The 20,388-nt window shown below is 43.4% G+C and overlaps 3 protein-coding genes across 10 annotated transcripts in view; all 3 read left to right on the top strand.

Moving 5' to 3' along the window:
- The window catches only part of LOC101074087 (protocadherin alpha-C2-like), a 107,209-nt gene that overhangs the window by 64,939 nt on the left and 21,882 nt on the right, over window positions 1-20,388 (top strand). Inside the window, exon 1 of one of the 8 annotated variants that reach the window (XM_029847036.1) lies at window positions 7,323-10,413. The exons of 4 other annotated variants lie outside the window; for them this stretch is intronic. In XM_029847036.1, the coding sequence (XP_029702896.1) occupies window positions 8,035-10,413 (2,379 nt within the window). In that variant the 5' untranslated portion in view covers window positions 7,323-8,034. Of the gene's footprint in view, window positions 1-7,322; window positions 10,414-12,050; window positions 13,512-13,831; window positions 16,567-16,725; window positions 19,512-20,388 lie in introns of those variants that run through there. 3 more of the 8 variants (XM_029847047.1, XM_011617148.2, XM_011617149.2) reach the window with 3 other exon arrangements.
- Window positions 1,127-7,006, top strand: LOC101075689 (protocadherin gamma-A10-like). Its single transcript, XM_029847699.1, has 3 exons — window positions 1,127-3,699; window positions 4,691-5,270; window positions 5,493-7,006. Exons 1-3 carry the CDS (start codon window positions 1,330-1,332, stop codon window positions 7,004-7,006), a joined length of 4,464 nt encoding a protein of 1,487 aa, XP_029703559.1. The 5' UTR covers window positions 1,127-1,329.
- Window positions 11,142-12,151, top strand: LOC115252448 (protocadherin gamma-C3-like). Its single transcript, XM_029847698.1, has 2 exons — window positions 11,142-12,042; window positions 12,144-12,151. Exons 1-2 carry the CDS (start codon window positions 11,142-11,144, stop codon window positions 12,149-12,151), a joined length of 909 nt encoding a protein of 302 aa, XP_029703558.1.

Below are 20,388 nucleotides of genomic sequence, written 5' to 3'. Positions count from 1 at the left end.
GAGAGTGCAGCTGACATCCAGACTCAGTTCAGACATGTGCCCATGAAGGAGGAGAGCTTCTCTGATCTCAACCTGTATCTGCTGATCGCCATTGTGTCGGTGTCAGCCATCTTCCTGCTGAGTCTCATCACTCTAATAGCCGTCAGGTGTCACAGGACAGACGGGGGTTTGGGCAGGTACAGCGCCCCCATGATCACCACCCACCCTGACGGGAGCTGGTCTTACTCCAAATCTACTCAGCAGTATGACGTGTGTTTCAGCTCAGACACGCTCAAGAGTGACGTGGTGGTTTTCCCAGCAGCGTTTCCACCTGTAGATGGAGAACTGATCAGTATTAATGGAGGAGACACTTTTACCAGAACTCAGACTTTACCCAGTAACGAGAAGGTAGGTCATTTGTACTGAATTATTTCTGAATTTACCAAGTTGTACATCAAATATACATGTGAAATGTGAAACTTTAAAGTAACAAAAAAACAATAACTTAAAAAATGACAGAAAGTACCTTTTCACTTAATTTCAATCTGCAGTTTTCAGCAATACAATCAAATTCCTATTTTTGATACCAATGTTGATTATTTATTTTATATTGAACTGCTACTTATTTCCAATAACTTTCTAAATATTATCAAAATCCTCTGTAAATGCTGGATGATGGACAGTATTTGACCATGGTGCTCTCCGTGGTGCTGAAATCCCACCAGTTCCTACTTCTATCTTTCCTTTTCTGGCACGTGTGAGGATGATACTTATATGATTCATTTAGTAGTTTCATGGGTGTTTGGTTGGTTGTGCCTGATAATGGTCAGAGGTTTGTAGAAGTTATTGTGATTTATAAATATATTGTTTGGTGTGGCACTGAGTTATAATCAATTGTATGAAGTCTTCTCATTCATTTATATTTAATCTTATTTTTCTTTGATATTTAGAATTTGGATGGTTATGATGACTAGAATCATATCAACATTATTCTATACTCATATTTTAGAATTTCATGAAAAAGATAAATATATTAATTAATGCAAATTATTTGATTTTTTCAGACAATCAGTTTAAGTCAATATAAAACATTCCTAAATTTGTCCTCGACGTTCAATAATCTCTTTCTGCCACGTGATGTCGCTGGAGACCATAATATTAATATAACACGACACGTAAAGAGAAAGAAAAAAACAACTCCTCCCTGTTCAAGGGACCAGCAGAAATCCTTGAATACCCGCTTACAAAGACGCGGACTGTGCGTCGTCGACAGGACTGTTGTGCGATCATCGTGGACGGATTTATAGCAAATATTGGAAAAACCTGATTGTTCGGATTTCTGATGAAGCGATGCTAAAAGAGGAAAATGTCTGGATTTATCTCGTCGCACTGCTGTGTCTTTGTGGCCGGTCCGCCTCGCAGTTGTCTTACTCTATTTCCGAGGAGGTGAACAAAGGAACCGTGGTGGGAAACATCGCTAAGGATTTGAATTTGAACATCCACGATATTCAAAGCAGAAACCTGCGCATCGTGTCCTCTCACGGGAAGGCGTTTTTTGACGTGAATTTACCAACGGGTAACCTCGTTGTAGATGAGAGGATAGACAGGGAAGAGGTTTGTCCAAACATGGCACGATGCTCCCTGAGAGTGCAGGCTGTAGTCAGCGATCCCATGAATGTGTATCGGGTTGAAGTCAGCGTTTCAGACATAAATGACAACTCACCAGAGTTCATTGAGGAGTCGTTTTCCTTGAATATTTCGGAATCGATGTCACCCGGAGAGCGATACCTGCTGCCTGTAGCAGAAGACGCCGACACGGGCAGCAACTCGGTGAAAAGCTACAAGCTGAGCCAGAACGAATATTTCTCTCTGGATGTGCAGAGCGGAGGAGAACACGGTCTGTCTGCCGAGTTAGTGCTGCAAAAGGGTTTAGATCGGGAGAAACTTCCAGTTCTAAACTTATTTTTGACGGCTGTCGATGGTGGAAAACCAGCTCGAACGGGTACGTTGAATATCAATGTAAATGTTATTGATACAAACGATAACACACCAGTTTTCACTCGATCACTTTATAAAGCGCGTGTGCGTGAAAATACTGCGGTTGGAACTGTAGTAATTAGATTAAATGCCACAGACTTAGATGAGGGACAGAACGGTAAGATCAAGTACTCATTTATAAAGAGGGGAAATTCGGATCCATCGAATATTTTCGATCTAAATTCAGACACTGGAGAGATTAAAGTGAAAGGTGAACTAGACTATGAAGAGACTCCTGCTTATGAAGTCAGGGTGCAAGCGAATGATCAAGGCACGACGCCTCGTAGTGCACATGCTAAATTATTGATAGAGATAATCGATGAAAATGACAATGCCCCAGAAATATCTGTGACGTCACTGATGACTCCCCTTAAAGAGGACGCAGAGCTCGGTACCATCGTTGCTTTGATTACAGTTAATGATAAAGATGGTGGAAAGAATGGTGTGGCTGTGTGTAAAGTAGTCGGGTCAGTTCCCTTTAAGCTCAAGTCCAACTACAAAAATGAATATTCATTAGTTGTAGATGGAGCCCTGGACAGAGAGAACACCTCTGTTTACAATGTGACTGTTAAAGCTACAGATGAAGGTGATCCACCTCTGTCCACCATCAAAGTTATTACAGTTCACATTTCTGATGTTAATGATAATGCTCCTGTGTTCATGGTGCCGGTTATTAATGTTTATTTAAGAGAAAATAGTCAGACAGGTTCTGTTATTGACACAATAAGTGCAGTGGATCCTGATTTAGACCACAATGCTAAAGTGATTTACACACTGTTAGAGAGTTCACCCAGGAATATTCCAATTTCCTCAATGATAAACATCAACTCAGCGACTGGAGACATCATCAGTCTGCAGAGTTTTAACTACGAGGAGCTAAAAACCTTCCAGTTTAAAGTCCAGGCCACAGACTCTGGGGTTCCTCCGCTCAGCAGCAACGTGACCGTCAACGTGTTTATTTTAGATGAAAACGACAATAGTCCAACAATCCTGGCGCCCTATTCTGAGCACGGCAGCGTTAACAGTGAGAGCATCCCCTATTCTGCTGAAGCAGGATACTTTGTGGCAAAGATCAGGGCCGTAGACGCTGACTCTGGATACAACGCGCTGCTTTCTTATCACCTGTCTGAGCCCAAAGGAAACAACCTGTTCCGGATGGGAACCAGCACGGGAGAAATCAGGACTAAGAGGAGGATGAGTGACAACGACCTGAAAACTCACCCCTTGGTGGTGCTGGTTTCTGATAATGGAGACCCCTCCCTGTCAGCTACTGTGTCTATTGAGGTGGTGGTGGTGGAGAGTGCAGCTGACATCCAGACTCAGTTCAGACATGTGCCCATGAAGGAGGAGAGCTTCTCTGATCTCAACCTGTATCTGCTGATCGCCATTGTGTCGGTGTCAGCCATCTTCCTGCTGAGTCTCATCACTCTAATAGCCGTCAGGTGTCACAGGACAGACGGGGGTTTGGGCAGGTACAGCGCCCCCATGATCACCACCCACCCTGACGGGAGCTGGTCTTACTCCAAATCTACTCAGCAGTATGACGTGTGTTTCAGCTCAGACACACTCAAGAGTGACGTGGTGGTTTTCCCAGCAGCGTTTCCACCTGTAGATGGAGAACTGATCAGTATTAATGGAGGAGACACTTATACCAGAACTCAGACTTTACCCAGTAAAGAGAAGGTAGGTCATTTGTTCTGAATTATTTCTGAATTTACCAAGTTGTACATCAAATATACATGTGAAATATGAAACTTTACAGTAACAAAAAACAATAACTTCACTTAATTTCAATCTGCAGTTTTCAGCAATACTATCAAAATCCTATTTTTGATACCAGTGTTGATTGTTTACTTTATATTGAACTGCTACTTATTTCCAATAACTTTCTAAATATTATCAAAATCCTCTGTAAATGCTGTGGGATGGACAGTATTTGACCATGGTGCTCTCCGTGGTGCTGAAATCCCACCAGTTCCTCCTTCTTTCTTTCCTTTTCTGGCACGTGTGAGGATGATACTTATATGATTCATTTAGTAGTTTCATGGGTGTTTGGTTGGTTGTGCCTGATAATGGTCGGAGGTTTGTAGAGGTTATTGTGATTTATAAATGTATTGTTTGGTGTGGCACTGAGTTATAATCAATTGTATGAAGTCTTTTCATTCATTTATATTTAATCTTATTTTTCTTTGATATTTAGAATTTGGATGGTTATGACGACTAGAATCATATCAACATTATTGTATACTCATATTTTAGAATTTCATGAAAAAGATAAATATATTAATGAATGCAAATTATTTGATTAGTTTTTCAGACTATCGGTTTATGTAAATATAAAACATTCCTAAATTTGTCCTCGATGCTAAATATTCTTTTCTGCCACGTGATGTCGCTGGAGACCATAATATTAATATAACACGACACGTAAAGAGAAAGAAAAAAACAACTCCTCCCTGTTCAAGGGACCAGCAGAAATCCTTGAATACCCGCTTCCAAAGACGCGGACTGTGCGTCGTCGACAGGACTGTTGTGCGATCATCGTGGACGGATTTATAGCAAATATTGGAAAAACCTGATTGTTTGGATTTCTGATGAAACGATGCTAAAAGAGGAAAATGTCTGGATTTATCTCGTCGCAGTGCTGTGTCTTTGTGGCCGGTCCGCCTCGCAGTTGTCTTACTCTATTTCCGAGGAGGTGAACAAAGGAACCGTGGTGGGAAACATCGCTAAGGACTTGAATTTGAACATCCACGATATTCAAAGCAGAAACCTGCGCATCGTGTCCTCTCACGGGAAGGCGTTTTTTGACGTGAATTTACCAACGGGTAACCTCGTTGTAGATGAGAGGATAGACAGGGAAGAGGTTTGTCCAAACATGGCACGATGCTCCCTGAGAGTGCAGGCTGTAGTCAGCGATCCCATGAATGTGTATCGGGTTGAAGTCAGCGTTTCAGACATAAATGACAACTCACCAGAGTTCATTGAGGAGTCGTTTTCCTTGAATATTTCGGAATCGATGTCACCCGGAGAGCGATACCTGCTGCCTGTAGCAGAAGACGCCGACACGGGCAGCAACTCGGTGAAAAGCTACAAGCTGAGCCAGAACGAATATTTCTCTCTGGATGTGCAGAGCGGAGGAGAACACGGTCTGTCTGCCGAGTTAGTGCTGCAAAAGGGTTTAGATCGGGAGAAACTTCCAGTTCTAAACTTATTTTTGACGGCTGTAGATGGTGGAAAACCAGCTCGAACGGGTACGTTAAATATCAATGTAAATGTTTTAGACGTCAATGACAATACACCAGTTTTCACTCGATCGCTTTATAAAGCGCGTGTGTATGAAAATACTGCGGTTGGAACTGTAGTAATTAGATTAAATGCCACAGATTTAGATGAGGGACAGAACGGTAAGATCAAGTACTCATTTATAAAGAGGGGAAATTCAGATCCATCGAATATTTTCGATCTAAATGCAGACACCGGAGAGATTAAAGTGAAAGGTGAACTAGACTATGAAGAGACTCCTGCTTATGAAGTCAGGGTACAAGCGACGGATCACGGTAACTTTCCTCGTAGTGCACATGCTAAATTATTGATAGAGGTAATTGATGAAAATGACAATGCCCCAGAAATATCTGTGACGTCACTGATGACTCCCCTTAAAGAGGACGCAGAGCTCGGTACCATCGTTGCTTTGATTACAGTTAATGATAAAGATGGTGGAAAGAATGGTGTGGCTGTGTGTAAAGTAGTCGGGTCAGTTCCCTTTAAACTCAAGTCCAACTACAAAAATGAATATTCATTAGTTGTAGATGGAGCCCTGGACAGAGAGAACACCTCTGTTTACAATGTGACTGTTAAAGCTACAGATGAAGGTGATCCACCTCTGTCCACCATCAAAGTTATTACAGTTCACATTTCTGATGTTAATGATAATGCTCCTGTGTTCATGGTGCCGGTTATTAATGTTTATTTAAGAGAAAATAGTCAGACAGGTTCTGTTATTGACACAATAAGTGCAGTGGATCCTGATTTAGACCACAATGCTAAAGTGATTTACACACTGTTAGAGAGTTCACCCAGGAATATTCCAATTTCCTCAATGATAAACATCAACTCAGCAACTGGAGACATCATCAGTCTGCAGAGTTTTAACTATGAGGAGCTAAAAACCTTCCAGTTTAAAGTCCAGGCCACAGACTCTGGGGTTCCTCCGCTCAGCAGCAACGTGACCGTCAACGTGTTTATTTTAGATGAAAACGACAATAGTCCAACAATCCTGGCGCCCTATTCTGAGCACGGCAGCGTTAACAGTGAGAGCATCCCCTATTCTGCTGAAGCAGGATACTTTGTGGCAAAGATCAGGGCCGTAGACGCTGACTCTGGATACAACGCGCTGCTTTCTTATCACCTGTCTGAGCCCAAAGGAAACAACCTGTTCAGGATGGGAACCAGCACGGGAGAAATCAGGACTAAGAGGAGGATGAGTGACAACGACCTGAAAACTCACCCCTTGGTGGTGCTGGTTTCTGATAATGGAGACCCCTCCCTGTCAGCTACTGTGTCTATTGAGGTGGTGGTGGTGGAGAGTGCAGCTGACATCCAGACTCAGTTCAGACATGTGCCCATGAAGGAGGAGAGCTTCTCTGATCTCAACCTGTATCTGCTGATCGCCATTGTGTCGGTGTCAGCCATCTTCCTGCTGAGTCTCATCACTCTCATAGCCGTCAGGTGTCACAGGACAGACGGGGGTTTGGGCAGGTACAGCGCCCCCATGATCACCACCCACCCTGACGGGAGCTGGTCTTACTCCAAATCTACTCAGCAGTATGACGTGTGTTTCAGCTCAGACACACTCAAGAGTGACGTGGTGGTTTTCCCAGCAGCGTTTCCACCTGTAGATGGAGAACTGATCAGTATTAATGGAGGAGACACTTTTACCAGAACTCAGACTTTACCCACTAAAGAAAAGGTAGGTTATTTGTTCTGAATGATTTTATAACATTTAAAACTCATCATTGGTTCAGTCGTTTCTGTCAGAACTGTCCTGGAGAGTTAAAGTCGTCTCATTCTCTTATGATTAACGTGGAAGAAGATAAAATCTTTTTCAAACATGTAAAGTTATATTTTTTCCTACAAACTTTCATTTATCTTACTGTATCTTGGGTGAATCGTGTCACTCCAAATGGTTAGTGGCTGTTTCTTGTGGGTTTTTGTTCAGAACTCTTTATCTATTTTTTCTCTAAAAAATCCCATCTTGAACTAAAAACCTTTTAAGAATTCATTTGGTATTTAATCAGATTTTAATGCTGCAGTTTTCTCACAGAATTGGTACTACTTTCCTGCTCTCTTTGTTATCTTTTATGTTGTCTCTTGTTTGAAAACGGTTGCACTCTGCTTCTTGGACACGGGTCATGTTTCTCTCCATGGTGCTGAAAGTTTTGGCTGCTGTGCTTCAGTGCAAACAACACTGTTCTTCTGTTTAGTGTAACTATTAGTTTTTATTCATTTTAGATGTTTGCCTTTACATTTATTTAAGTATCAATTTGCTTTAAGCAATGAATTTTACGTCCTTTATGTTCGGTTTTCATCCATTCAGTCGTCATTTGAACCCACTCTTTTAATTAGCGTTTGACATATTATACTTATATTTCCCGGCTGACTTAAACCGTCTCATTTGAAGACCATTGTTAACCTATTTTCACTTGTGCTGGAATACTAAAGCACTGTTGCTGATGTGTTTTGGCTTTCATCATGTGTGAAATTAGTTTGATTGATACCGCAAGATCAGATTACTATACTTTGATTGGCCACATGATGTCGCAAGAGACCACAACCCTGATTGAGTTCGCGGAACCAGAACTCCTCCTCGAAAATTAGTCGTCACCCGTCAGTAATCGACACCCAGGGAAGCTGCGGAGAGACGTTCAGCAGCTTTCTTACCTCGATATCCATTTTTGTCGGATATTCGTTAAGGATAAATGAACATCTGGCTTCCTTTATTTCGGAGATTTAACGATGGGTATTCGACGATGGAGGGAGTACGTTTGGACTCGGGTTGTTGTTTTCCTTTGTCTTTGGGACTGGGCTGCCTCGCAGTTGTCCTACTCGATTTCTGAGGAGGTGAACAAAGGCACCATAGTGGGAAATATTGCAAAGGATTTAAATCTCAATGTACAGGACCTGCAAACGAGGGATCTCCGCATTGTTTCGGGAGACAGTAAGAAATGTTTTGACGTGAATTTACAGACCGGCGTCATCGTTGTTGCGGACAGAATAGACAGAGAGGAGCTCTGTCCGAACATGAAAACATGCTCGTTAAAAATCCAAGCTGTCCTCAACAATCCGATGACTGCACATCGGATAGAGGTTCATGTGTTAGACGTCAATGACAATCCGCCTATTTTTCTGGAAGAAACATATACGTTGAACGTATCAGAATCGTCTGTGATTGGAGAGCGATATTTGCTGCCTGTAGCAGAAGACGCCGACACGGGCAGCAACTCGGTGAAAAGCTACAAGCTGAGCCAGAACGAATATTTCTCTCTTGATGTGCAGAGCGGAGGAGACCACGGTCTGTCTGCCGAGTTAGTGCTGCGAAGAGCTTTAGACCGGGAGAAACAGTCTTTTATGTCACTGGATCTGATTGCAGTGGACGGAGGCAAGCCCGTCAAATCTGGCTCTTTAAGCATACACGTCAACGTTATAGACGTCAATGACAACATACCCACTTTCACAAAATCACTCTATAAAGCGCGTGTGCGTGAAAATACTGCAGTTGGAACTGTAGTGATTAAATTAAATGCCACAGATTTAGATGAGGGACAGAACGGTAAGATCAAGTACTCCTTTTTAAAAAGGGGAAATTCAGATCCATCGAATATTTTCGATCTAAATTCAGACACCGGAGAGATTAAAGTGAAAGGTGAACTAGACTATGAAGAGACTCCTGCCTATGAAGTCAGGGTACAAGCAAATGATCAGGGCATTTCACCTCGTAGTGCACATGCTAAATTATTGATAGAGATAATCGACGAAAACGACAATGCCCCAGAAATATCTGTGACGTCACTGATGACTCCCCTTAAAGAGGACGCAGAGCTCGGTACCATCGTTGCTTTGATTACAATTAATGATAAAGATGGTGGAAAGAATGGTGTGGCTGTGTGTAAAGTAGTCGGGTCAGTTCCATTTAAGCTCAAGTCCAACTACAAAAATGAATATTCATTAGTTGTAGATGGAGCCCTGGACAGAGAGAACACCTCTGTTTACAATGTGACTGTTAAAGCTACAGATGAAGGTGATCCACCTCTGTCCACCATCAAAGTTATTACAGTTCACATTTCTGATGTTAATGATAATGCTCCTGTGTTCATGGTGCCGGTTATTAATGTTTATTTAAGAGAAAATAGTCAGACAGGTTCTGTTATTGACACAATAAGTGCAGTGGATCCTGATTTAGACCACAATGCTAAAGTGATTTACACACTGTTAGAGAGTTCACCCAGGAATATTCCAATTTCCTCAATGATAAACATCAACTCAGCAACTGGAGACATCATCAGTCTGCAGAGTTTTAACTACGAGGAGCTAAAAACCTTCCAGTTTAAAGTCCAGGCCACAGACTCTGGGGTTCCTCCGCTCAGCAGCAACGTGACCGTCAACGTGTTTATTTTAGATGAAAACGACAATAGTCCAACAATCCTGGCGCCCTATTCTGAGCACGGCAGCGTTAACAGTGAGAGCATCCCCTATTCTGCTGAAGCAGGATACTTTGTGGCAAAGATCAGGGCCGTAGACGCTGACTCTGGATACAACGCGCTGCTTTCTTATCACCTGTCTGAGCCCAAAGGAAACAACCTGTTCCGGATGGGAACCAGCACGGGAGAAATCAGGACTAAGAGGAGGATGAGTGACAACGACCTGAAAACTCACCCCTTGGTGGTGCTGGTTTCTGATAATGGAGACCCCTCCCTGTCAGCTACTGTGTCTATTGAGGTGGTGGTGGTGGAGAGTGCAGCTGACATCCAGACTCAGTTCAGACATGTGCCCATGAAGGAGGAGAGCTTCTCTGATCTCAACCTGTATCTGCTGATCGCCATTGTGTCGGTGTCAGCCATCTTCCTGCTGAGTCTCATCACTCTCATAGCCGTCAGGTGTCACAGGACAGACGGGGGTTTGGGCAGGTACAGCGCCCCCATGATCACCACCCACCCTGACGGGAGCTGGTCTTACTCCAAATCTACTCAGCAGTATGACGTGTGTTTCAGCTCAGACACACTCAAGAGTGACGTGGTGGTTTTCCCAGCAGCGTTTCCACCTGTAGATGGAGAACTGATCAGTATTAATGGAGGAGACACTTTTACCAGAACTCAGACTTTACCCAGTAAAGAAAAGGTGAGTTGATTATTAGCAATTCATCCATTTTTCCACAGTAGTGCTGGTCATAATGCAGGTGTTCGGTATTTTCATGCAATTGTAGTCTAATTTACATTGTTTAAGATAGTCACGTGTTAGCAATAAATAGGGCTTATTAGTTCTTTTTCAATTAATAGTTATTTGGAAAAGTCATTTGGAGCCTTTTTCTTGTTTTCAGTGATGCTGAATCTATATTTTGCATATCCCTACTGTCTTGGTCAATGTAACAGTATGATATGTTAAATTATGCCTTTATTCTTTCCTAAACACTGATTATATCCCTAAACATTCATTTTAATTACATCTTTTCTTCAGTTTATTTTGGCTGAATATTAAGATCTTTCAAAACTCTTAAGAGTAATATCTGAATCATGATTGTACGAATTTTCCTATCCTAAAGGCTGTTTTAATCACAAATGGACACCGTAAAGTTGTACAGAAGTCCACCGAAAGTCGTCTCTTTTTTAATATTTTCATATCTTAGTCGTAACGCCTGGGGTCGCTCCTGACCACAGGATCATTGATGTCGATGTTTTACGTCTCCTCCTTTCTGCGTGACGCGTCAGCAGATTGTGTGCGCTTTGTGAGGATACGGGCGGTGATGAACAGACTATACGACGAGAGTCGCGGTGAATAAGAGGATTCGTTGATCTAGTGGCCCTTTATGGATCTATTTGTATCGTGTCTCGGTTTGTTTGTAATCCGCGATGGCTATCGGATGGAATAGTGACATTCTCTGTTGGATGTTTATCTTATTTCTCTCGGACTGGACTGCTGCTCAGACGTCATTTTCTGTTCCCGAGGAGGTGGACAAAGGGACTGTGGTGGGGAATCTAGCAAAGAATTTAAACGTCAATGTTCGGGATCTGCAGGCGAGGAATCTAAACATCGTGTCTGGATACAGTAAGAAATATATCGAGGCAAACGTTAAAACGGGGGATCTGTTTGTAAATGAGCGAATCGACCGTGAGGAGCTTTGCCCGAACACGGTAAAATGCACGCTGAACTTAGAAGCCATACTGAGTGATCCTGTGGTCCTCCACCGCATTGAAGTGATCATTACCGATTTAAATGACAACGCGCCCGTCTTCCTGGAAAAGTCATATTCTCTGAACGTATCTGAATTGTCACCTACGGGCGAGCGCTTCCTGCTCCCACTCGCTGTTGACGCAGACATGGGCAGCAATTCAGTAAAGACCTACAAGCTTAATGCAAACGACTATTTTTCCCTAGATGTGCAAAGCGGAGACGAGCAGAGCGCGTCTGCAGAATTAGTCTTGCTCAAATCGTTGGATCGCGAAAAACAGGCAGTTCTTAAACTCACGCTGACCGCGGTGGATGGAGGGAAGCCCCCCAAAACCGGCAGCTTGCACATAGATGTAAATGTTCTGGATGCCAATGACAACACGCCGACATTCAGCAAAAGTCTGTACAAGGCGCGCGTGAATGAAAACGCGCCCGCTGGGTCACCAGTGATTCAGCTGAGTGCCACAGATTTAGATGAAGGGGACAACGGCAGGGTCGTCTACTCCTTTGTCAAGCGTGGAAACTTCAATCCCGCTGATGTGTTTGTGCTGGATGCTGAAAGTGGTGAGATAACCGTGAAGGGTGAGTTAGATTATGAAACCCAGCCAGCGTTTGAAGTTCATGTTCAAGCGCGAGACAAAGGGGGTTCGCCTCGAAGTGCAAATGGTAAACTGCTTGTGGAGGTAGTTGATGTCAACGACAATGCCCCAGAAATAGCAGTGACGTCACTCATGAATCCTGTCAAAGAAGACGCCGAGACAGGCAGCGTTGTTGCCTTGGTGACGGTAACTGATAAAGACAGTGGGAAAAATGGCAAGACTCGTACTGTTATAGTTGGGACTGTACCGTTCAAGCTCCACTCCAACTACAAGAATTATTATTCATTAGTGGTAGATGGTCTTCTTGACAGGGAAAAGTGCTCTTCTTATAATGTCACAATTACTGCTGCTGATGAAGGCAATCCGCCTCTATCCAGCACCAGTCTTGTCATTATTCGTGTTTCTGATGTTAATGACAATGCTCCGGCCTTTGGTGAACCTGAAATTAATATTTATATCAAAGAAAACAGTCCTCTTGGAGTTTTGATACATAGGATAACTGCAACTGATCCTGATGAAGAGGAAAATGCCAGAGTGACATACAGAGTGATGCATGATTCAAAAAGTACCCCCAAAACTTCTGCTGTAAACATCAACTCGGAGACTGGAGACATCATCAGTCTGCAGAGTTTTAACTACGAGGAGCTAAAAACCTTCCAGTTTAAAGTCCAGGCCACAGACTCTGGGGTTCCTCCGCTCAGCAGCAATGTGACCGTCAACGTGTTTATTTTAGATGAAAACGACAATAGTCCAACAATCCTGGCGCCCTATTCTGAGCACGGCAGCGTTAACAGTGAGAGCATCCCCTATTCTGCTGAAGCAGGATACTTTGTGGCAAAGATCAGGGCCGTAGACGCTGACTCTGGATACAACGCGCTGCTTTCTTATCACCTGTCTGAGCCCAAAGGAAACAACCTGTTCCGGATGGGAACCAGCACGGGAGAAATCAGGACTAAGAGGAGGATGAGTGACAACGACCTGAAAACTCACCCCTTGGTGGTGCTGGTTTCTGATAATGGAGACCCCTCCCTGTCAGCTACTGTGTCTATTGAGGTGGTGGTGGTGGAGAGTGCAGCTGACATCCAGACTCAGTTCAGACATGTGCCCATGAAGGAGGAGAGCTTCTCTGATCTCAACCTGTATCTGCTGATCGCCATTGTGTCGGTGTCAGCCATCTTCCTGCTGAGTCTCATCACTCTAATAGCCGTCAGGTGTCACAGGACAGACGGGGGTTTGGGCAGGTACAGCGCCCCCATGATCACCACCCACCCTGACGGGAGCTGGTCTTACTCCAAATCTACTCAGCAGTATGACGTGTGTTTCAGCTCAGACACACTCAAGAGTGACGTGGTGGTTTTCCCAGCAGCGTTTCCACCTGTAGATGGAGAACTGATCAGTATTAATGGAGGAGACACTTATACCAGAACTCAGACTTTACCCAGTAAAGAGAAGGTAAGAATAACTGAGGAATTGTTTTTTTTTTAAATCTCCCTGTACCCAGTGTTTCTTCATTCTCATTTCCAGTTGGTAGATTATACATACTTCTGCTTTAAGCATATAGCGTCAAAAACTCATTTTTGCTGCAGTGCTGAAAAAAATCTAGTACTTGACCTTTTCATATGATTTTAGTCTGTCTGGCTGAACTCGTTGTTTCAAAGAGAATTATAGCACTGTCCATGGTTCTGATTTTCCTTCTTTCTTTCTTTCTTTCTGCCTTTCTTTCTGTATTTCTGTCTTTCTGTGTCTTTCTTCATTGCTTCAATTATTAACTTGTGAAATCAAAGGAAAACCAATTTATTTAAGCAAATGTTTCAATGACTGCTCAATAATGTGGCCATCATGAGTCGTGTGTTTTTAATTATGTCATTCCATTTTTCGTTAGATTTGTTTAAATTTGTATTTTATTTTTTCCACACATGAACCATAAGGTGTCACGTGGTGTCGCTAGAGACCGTGATTTATTTTTTGTATTCCACTGAATGACGACTCCTCTGCTTGTAATTTCCCCGTTGTTGAGTGGCGCTTTGTCAGAGCATACGTGGACTCGGGACACAGTAGGATCGGTCTTTATTTCACTCCATGTGCCGTTATGTTTGAAAATGAACGTCTATTTCGTTCGGTGGCAGCAATGGGACCTGGGGGACGTCGAGTCATCGTTTTGATAAAGACGATAGTTTTGCTGTCTTTGTGTGCTGGATGTGAGGCGCAGCTCTTATTCTCCGTTTCCGAGGAGGTCGACAAAGGAACCGTGGTGGGAAATCTGGCCAAGGATTTACAAATGAACGGAAAGGAACTGGAGAAACGGGATTTAAGGGTCGTGTCTGGAAATTCCAAGAAATATTTCGACGTGGATGTAGAAACTAGCAATTTATATGTCTGTGAGCGGATTGATCGCGAAGAGCTTTGTCCAACCACGGCAAAGTGTTCAATAAACGTCGAGGCAATTCTGAGTAACCCGGTGCGTCTGCATCGTATCGAGGTGCAGATTGTGGATATTAACGACAATGCGCCATCTTTTCGAGACAAGGAAAAGATTTTTAACATTTCGGAATCGTCTTTTCCCGGGGAGAGATATCTGCTTCCACTTGCACACGACGCAGACACGGGCAGCAACTCCGTAAAGAGCTACAAGATAAGTTCTAATGAATATTTTACTCTGGATGTTCAAATCGGAGGACAACACAGCGAGTCCGTTGAGATGGTGCTTCAGAAACCTTTAGACAGAGAAAAGCAGGCCGTTATTTCTCTAACACTTACTGCTGTCGACGGAGGAAAACCTGCGCGGTCTGGAACATTAAATATAGTCGTTTATGTGATGGACACAAACGACAATGCCCCGGTATTTAGTCAAAATCTGTATAAAGCTCAGGTGACAGAAAACGTCCCAGTTCAAACGCCCATATTAACAGTCAGTGCAACAGACTTAGATGAGGGCGTGAATGGGGAAGTTGTGTATTCGTTCATTGAAAGAGGAAATTTCCTTCCTGAAACCGTCTTCTCCATAAACTCGAACACGGGTGAAATAACTGTGATTGGGAAAGTAGATTATGAGGAGAATACAGCTTATGATATACGCGTACAGGCCAGGGATAAAGGCGTGCCTTCGCGGAGTGTGCACGGTAAAGTTTTAATAGAAGTCATTGACCTTAACGACAACACACCTGAAATCAGTGTCACCTCTCTCATGAGTCCGGTGAAAGAGGACGCTGAGTTAGGCACAGTGGTAGCCTTGGTGACAGTAAGTGATAAAGATGGTGGCAAAAATGGCCTCAGCACTGCTACAGTACTTGGAATAGTGCCGTTTGGCCTCAAGTTGAACTATAAGAATTATTATTCGTTAACAGTCGATGGTGCTCTGGATAGAGAGACAATTTGTCAATATAATGTCAGCATCAGAGCCACAGATGAAGGTGTCCCACCTCTGTCCAGCACCACTGTCATCCAGATTTACATTTCTGATGTCAATGACAACGCTCCTGTATTCACAGAGCCTGTGATTAATGTGCAAACGAAAGAGAACAGTCCAGTGGGCACGACCATCTTTACCATGACAACATTTGATTCAGATAGAGAGGAAAATGCAAAAGTAACATATTCCTTATTAGATGATGCTTCAAAAGGTATTCCAGTGAGGTCTGCTATTAATGTCAATCCAGACACTGGAGACATCATCAGTCTACAGAGTTTTAATCACGAGGAGCTAAAAACCTTCCAGTTTAAAGTCCAGGCCACAGACTCTGGGGTTCCTCCGCTCAGCAGCAACGTGACCGTCAACGTGTTTATTTTAGATGAAAACGACAATAGTCCAACAATCCTGGCGCCCTATTCTGAGCACGGCAGCGTTAACAGTGAGAGCATCCCCTATTCTGCTGAAGCAGGATACTTTGTGGCAAAGATCAGGGCCGTAGACGCTGACTCTGGATACAACGCGCTGCTTTCTTATCACCTGTCTGAGCCCAAAGGAAACAACCTGTTCCGGATGGGAACCAGCACGGGAGAAATCAGGACTAAGAGGAGGATGAGTGACAACGACCTGAAAACTCACCCCTTGGTGGTGCTGGTTTCTGATAATGGAGACCCCTCCCTGTCAGCTACTGTGTCTATTGAGGTGGTGGTGGTGGAGAGTGCAGCTGACATCCAGACTCAGTTCAGACATGTGCCCATGAAGGAGGAGAGCTTCTCTGATCTCAACCTGTATCTGCTGATCGCCATTGTGTCAGTGTCAGCCATCTTCCTGCTGAGTCTCATCACTCTCATAGCCGTCAGGTGTCACAGGACAGACGGGGGTTTGGGCAGGTACAGCGCCCCCATGATCACCACCCACCCTGACGGGAGCTGGTCTTACTCCAAATCTACTCAGCAGTATGACGTGTGTTTCAGCTCAGACACGCTCAAGAGTGACGTGGTGGTTTTCCCAGCAGCGTTTCCACCTGTAGATGGAGAACTGATCAGTATTAATGGAGGCGACACTTTTACCAGAACTCAGACTTTACCCAGTAAAGAAAAGGTAAGAGTGCATAATATAAAACAGATTACCAACATGAAAATCTACTAAAATTAACATGACTGTTGACAAATTTTCCCGAATGTAGTTTTGAATCATATCTCAATTTGCCATCATTATTGCAGTGTGACTTATTTAGTCTTTGTCAGGTGTAATTGACTGTCTACCATTGTTGACCATTTGCAATCCTCCATTCCTGGTGTATACACTCCTCTTAAATTGCCAGTTGTGATTGACTTCATGGTACCTTGCATGCATGGGGCGGTTATTTGTTTGGTCTTCATGATTGTAAGTGAATCACAATTGATTCCATCCAATTATTTTCTCTGCGATTGAGCTTACTTTTATTTTAGTGCACTAACGTCAATCGATCACACGGGGTCGCTCTAGACTCATAGAGTTCTAAACTTATTTACTGTCGGACGCTCCTCCTTTAAAATGAGGCTTTTTCCTCTTTGTTCGACATAACGTTCAGAAAAACTCTGTCCTGGATGTGTCGTCAGAAACCGCAGTTAAAGCGGGAGTGAACGGTCATCAAATGTCTTATTAGATTTTTCTTTTTAAAAAAGAATATGGACATAATGCGAGGGAGACTTGTGCATCGTTGGATTTATGTTTTCCTTCATCTATTACACATATGGAGCATCGCGGTGGCACAGACTGTGTATTCCGTCACGGAGGAGTCGAATCCCGGTACCACTGTTGGGAATTTGGCAAAGGACCTCAACTTGGATGTACAGGAATTGGAACGTCGTGATTTTCAGATATCAGGACGTAACACTAAGTATTTCGAAGTGAATGTAAAAACTGGGGTACTTTTGGTGAAAGACCGAATAGACCGGGAGGAGATCTGTTCTCGTAACGTGAAATGTTCTTTAGAGGTGGAAGCCATTGTGAACTCTCCGCTGAATCTTTATCGCTTCGAGGTGAAGATCGTAGATATAAACGACAACGCCCCCTCTTTTCGGATACCGGAGATCGTTTTGAACGTGTCCGAGTCAGCTTTCCCCGGAGAAAGGTTCACCCTTGCGAGAGCCTTCGACGCAGATGTCGGTAGCTATTCGGTGAAGAGCTACAAGCTGAGTCAGAATGAGCATTTCTCACTGGACGTGCAGAATGGTGGAGAGACGACAGTGTCTGCTGAAATGGTGCTGCAGAAAGCCTTGGATCGCGAGAAACAGCGCGTTATCAAGCTAACACTGACAGCTGTCGATGGGGGTAAACCTCCTAAATCGGGCACGTTACGCATCACCGTTTATGTTCAGGATGTGAATGATAACATTCCAGTTTTTGACAAGTCGCTGTACAAAGCCACGATAGCAGAGAACACGCCTTATGGCGCATCCGTGATTACTGTACACGCTCGAGATCTCGATGAGGGTCTGAATGGAGAAGTAATATATTCATTTATCAATCATGACAACGATAATGATATCGATAAATTTGATATCAATCCGCTGACAGGGGAGATAACTGTGAAAGGTGAACTAGATCATGAGAAAAGCAGCGCAGTCGAAATCCGCGTACAGGCAAAAGACAAAGGATCAAATCCAAGAGCATCTCACTGTAAAGTGTTGGTAGAGATCACGGATATCAATGATAATCCACCAGAAATATCGGTTACATCTTTAGTAAATGTAGTGAAGGAAGACGCACCGCAAGAAACAATGGTGGGGCTGATAACGGTGAGAGACAACGACGCGGACAGAAATGGACACGTTCAGGTTCGATTAGTTGATACGGTGCCCTTTAAAATAAAGAATACATACAAGAATCACTATTCATTGGTTGTAGATGGAAGTCTAGACAGAGAGGTGGCATCTGAATACAATATAACAATAGCAGCCACTGACGAAGGGCTCCCACCGCTCTCTGGTACCACTGTGATCACGGTCCGTGTTTCTGACGTCAATGATAACCCGCCTCGTTTCAAAGAGCCTGTGATAAACATTTTTGTCAAAGAAAATAGTCCAGTTGGTGAATTAATTTATAGACTGACGGTAGATGACCCAGATGTAGATGAAAATGCAAAAGTAACATATTCTGTCATTAATAACAAAAATAACATCCCGGAGTCGATCATAAACGTCAACTCAGAGACTGGAGACATCATCAGTCTACAGAGTTTTAACCACGAGGAGCTAAAAACCTTCCAGTTTAAAGTCCAGGCCACAGACTCTGGGGTTCCTCCGCTCAGCAGCAACGTGACCGTCAACGTGTTTATTTTAGATGAAAACGACAATAGTCCAACAATCCTGGCGCCCTATTCTGAGCACGGCAGCGTTAACAGTGAGAGCATCCCCTATTCTGCTGAAGCAGGATACTTTGTGGCAAAGATCAGGGCCGTAGACGCTGACTCTGGATACAACGCGCTGCTTTCTTATCACCTGTCTGAGCCCAAAGGAAACAACCTGTTCCGGATGGGAACCAGCACGGGAGAAATCAGGACAAAGAGGAGGATGAGTGACAACGACCTGAAAACTCACCCCTTGGTGGTGCTGGTTTCTGATAATGGAGACCCCTCCCTGTCAGCTACTGTGTCTATTGAGGTGGTGGTGGTGGAGAGTGCAGCTGACATCCAGACTCAGTTCAGACATGTGCCCATGAAGGAGGAGAGCTTCTCTGATCTCAACCTGTATCTGCTGATCGCCATTGTGTCGGTGTCAGCCATCTTCCTGCTGAGTCTCATCACTCTCATAGCCGTCAGGTGTCACAGGACAGACGGGGGTTTGGGCAGGTACAGCGCCCCCATGATCACCACCCACCCTGACGGGAGCTGGTCTTACTCCAAATCTACTCAGCAGTATGACGTGTGTTTCAGCTCAGACACACTCAAGAGTGACGTGGTGGTTTTCCCAGCAGCGTTTCCACCTGTAGATGGAGAACTGATCAGTATTAATGGAGGAGACACTTATACCCGAACTCAGACTTTACCCAGTAAAGAGAAGGTAAGGTTCAGTGCATAAAAAAAAATCTTGTTTTATTTTGCCTCTTTCCCTGCTCGTCTGCTTTGGTGCTATCCATGGTACTGAATTCACATTAGGGCATCAGGAGCCTATAGACAATATCTCGAACCGAGTGAATTAGTTGAGCGTATTAGGCATACCCATTTAACTTTGACATGAATGATAAAAAAGCAGTCCAACAGTAATCAAAATTTTTATACTATGTGCAAGGGATAATTTCAAACCAAATTCAGCAGAATAAAGGTGTCTGATGCTAGTAGAGCAATATAGAAAACCGTGTGAAAGGCTTCTTCATAGTAGTCTTCGCCTTGGAGAGAAATCTAAACTCAGTTGTTATTATTTGTTATGTGATTAGCATGTTGCCATTTATATTTTACCACAGCTGGAATTTTGGTAAAACACAAAACTGTAAAAAAAAATGTGTTGATCCCACATCCAAAGGAAGGTTTTACTGCAGGGGTGAACATGTTTTTTTTTTTTTTAATGAATGTTGAAGGGTGAATGTCAGTTGTGTTCAGAGTTGAGATGTTGACAGATAAAAGAAATTCTCCTTAGTAAAGTGGTCAAATATTCACCATCAGTGCCATCATGTCCAACTTGTCAACAAACATAAATTCAGGGTGGCGATGCTTACCCTGTCTTAATAATCAGTTCATGCAGTACACCCCGTGTTGCCACAGCTGCTTTGCTTTGACGATGCTTTGGTGCAAAATAATGTGTGTGTTTGAGTGATTTTGTGTGATTGCTTCTGTTGAGAGATATTTGATTAAATCTGGCAGATCGCTTAGCTACCAAAAAGGAACTAGAATGAACACTTTATATATTTATTTTCTTCACAGACATTATGTTTATTTCATGT

The sequence above is a fragment of the Takifugu rubripes genome, chromosome 14 (assembly GCF_901000725.2).
Source record: "Takifugu rubripes chromosome 14, fTakRub1.2, whole genome shotgun sequence".
NCBI classification, from domain to species: Eukaryota; Metazoa; Chordata; class Actinopteri; order Tetraodontiformes; family Tetraodontidae; genus Takifugu; species Takifugu rubripes.
The sequence above is the reverse complement of the archived record's forward strand: the minus strand, read 5'-3'. Positions and strand labels throughout refer to the sequence as shown.

Coding starts and splice junctions, on each gene's coding strand:
- LOC101075689 (XM_029847699.1), top strand. CDS start 1,330: ATGCTAAAAGAGGAAAATGTCTGGATTTATCTCGTCGCACTGCTGTGT. Junction 3,700..4,690: donor CTTTACCCAGTAAAGAGAAG/GTAGGTCATTTG, acceptor TCCGCCTCGCAG/TTGTCTTACTCTATTTCCGA. Junction 5,271..5,492: donor TGGAAAACCAGCTCGAACGG/GTACGTTAAATA, acceptor ATCTAAATGCAG/ACACCGGAGAGATTAAAGTG.
- LOC115252448 (XM_029847698.1), top strand. CDS start 11,142: ATGGCTATCGGATGGAATAGTGACATTCTCTGTTGGATGTTTATCTTA.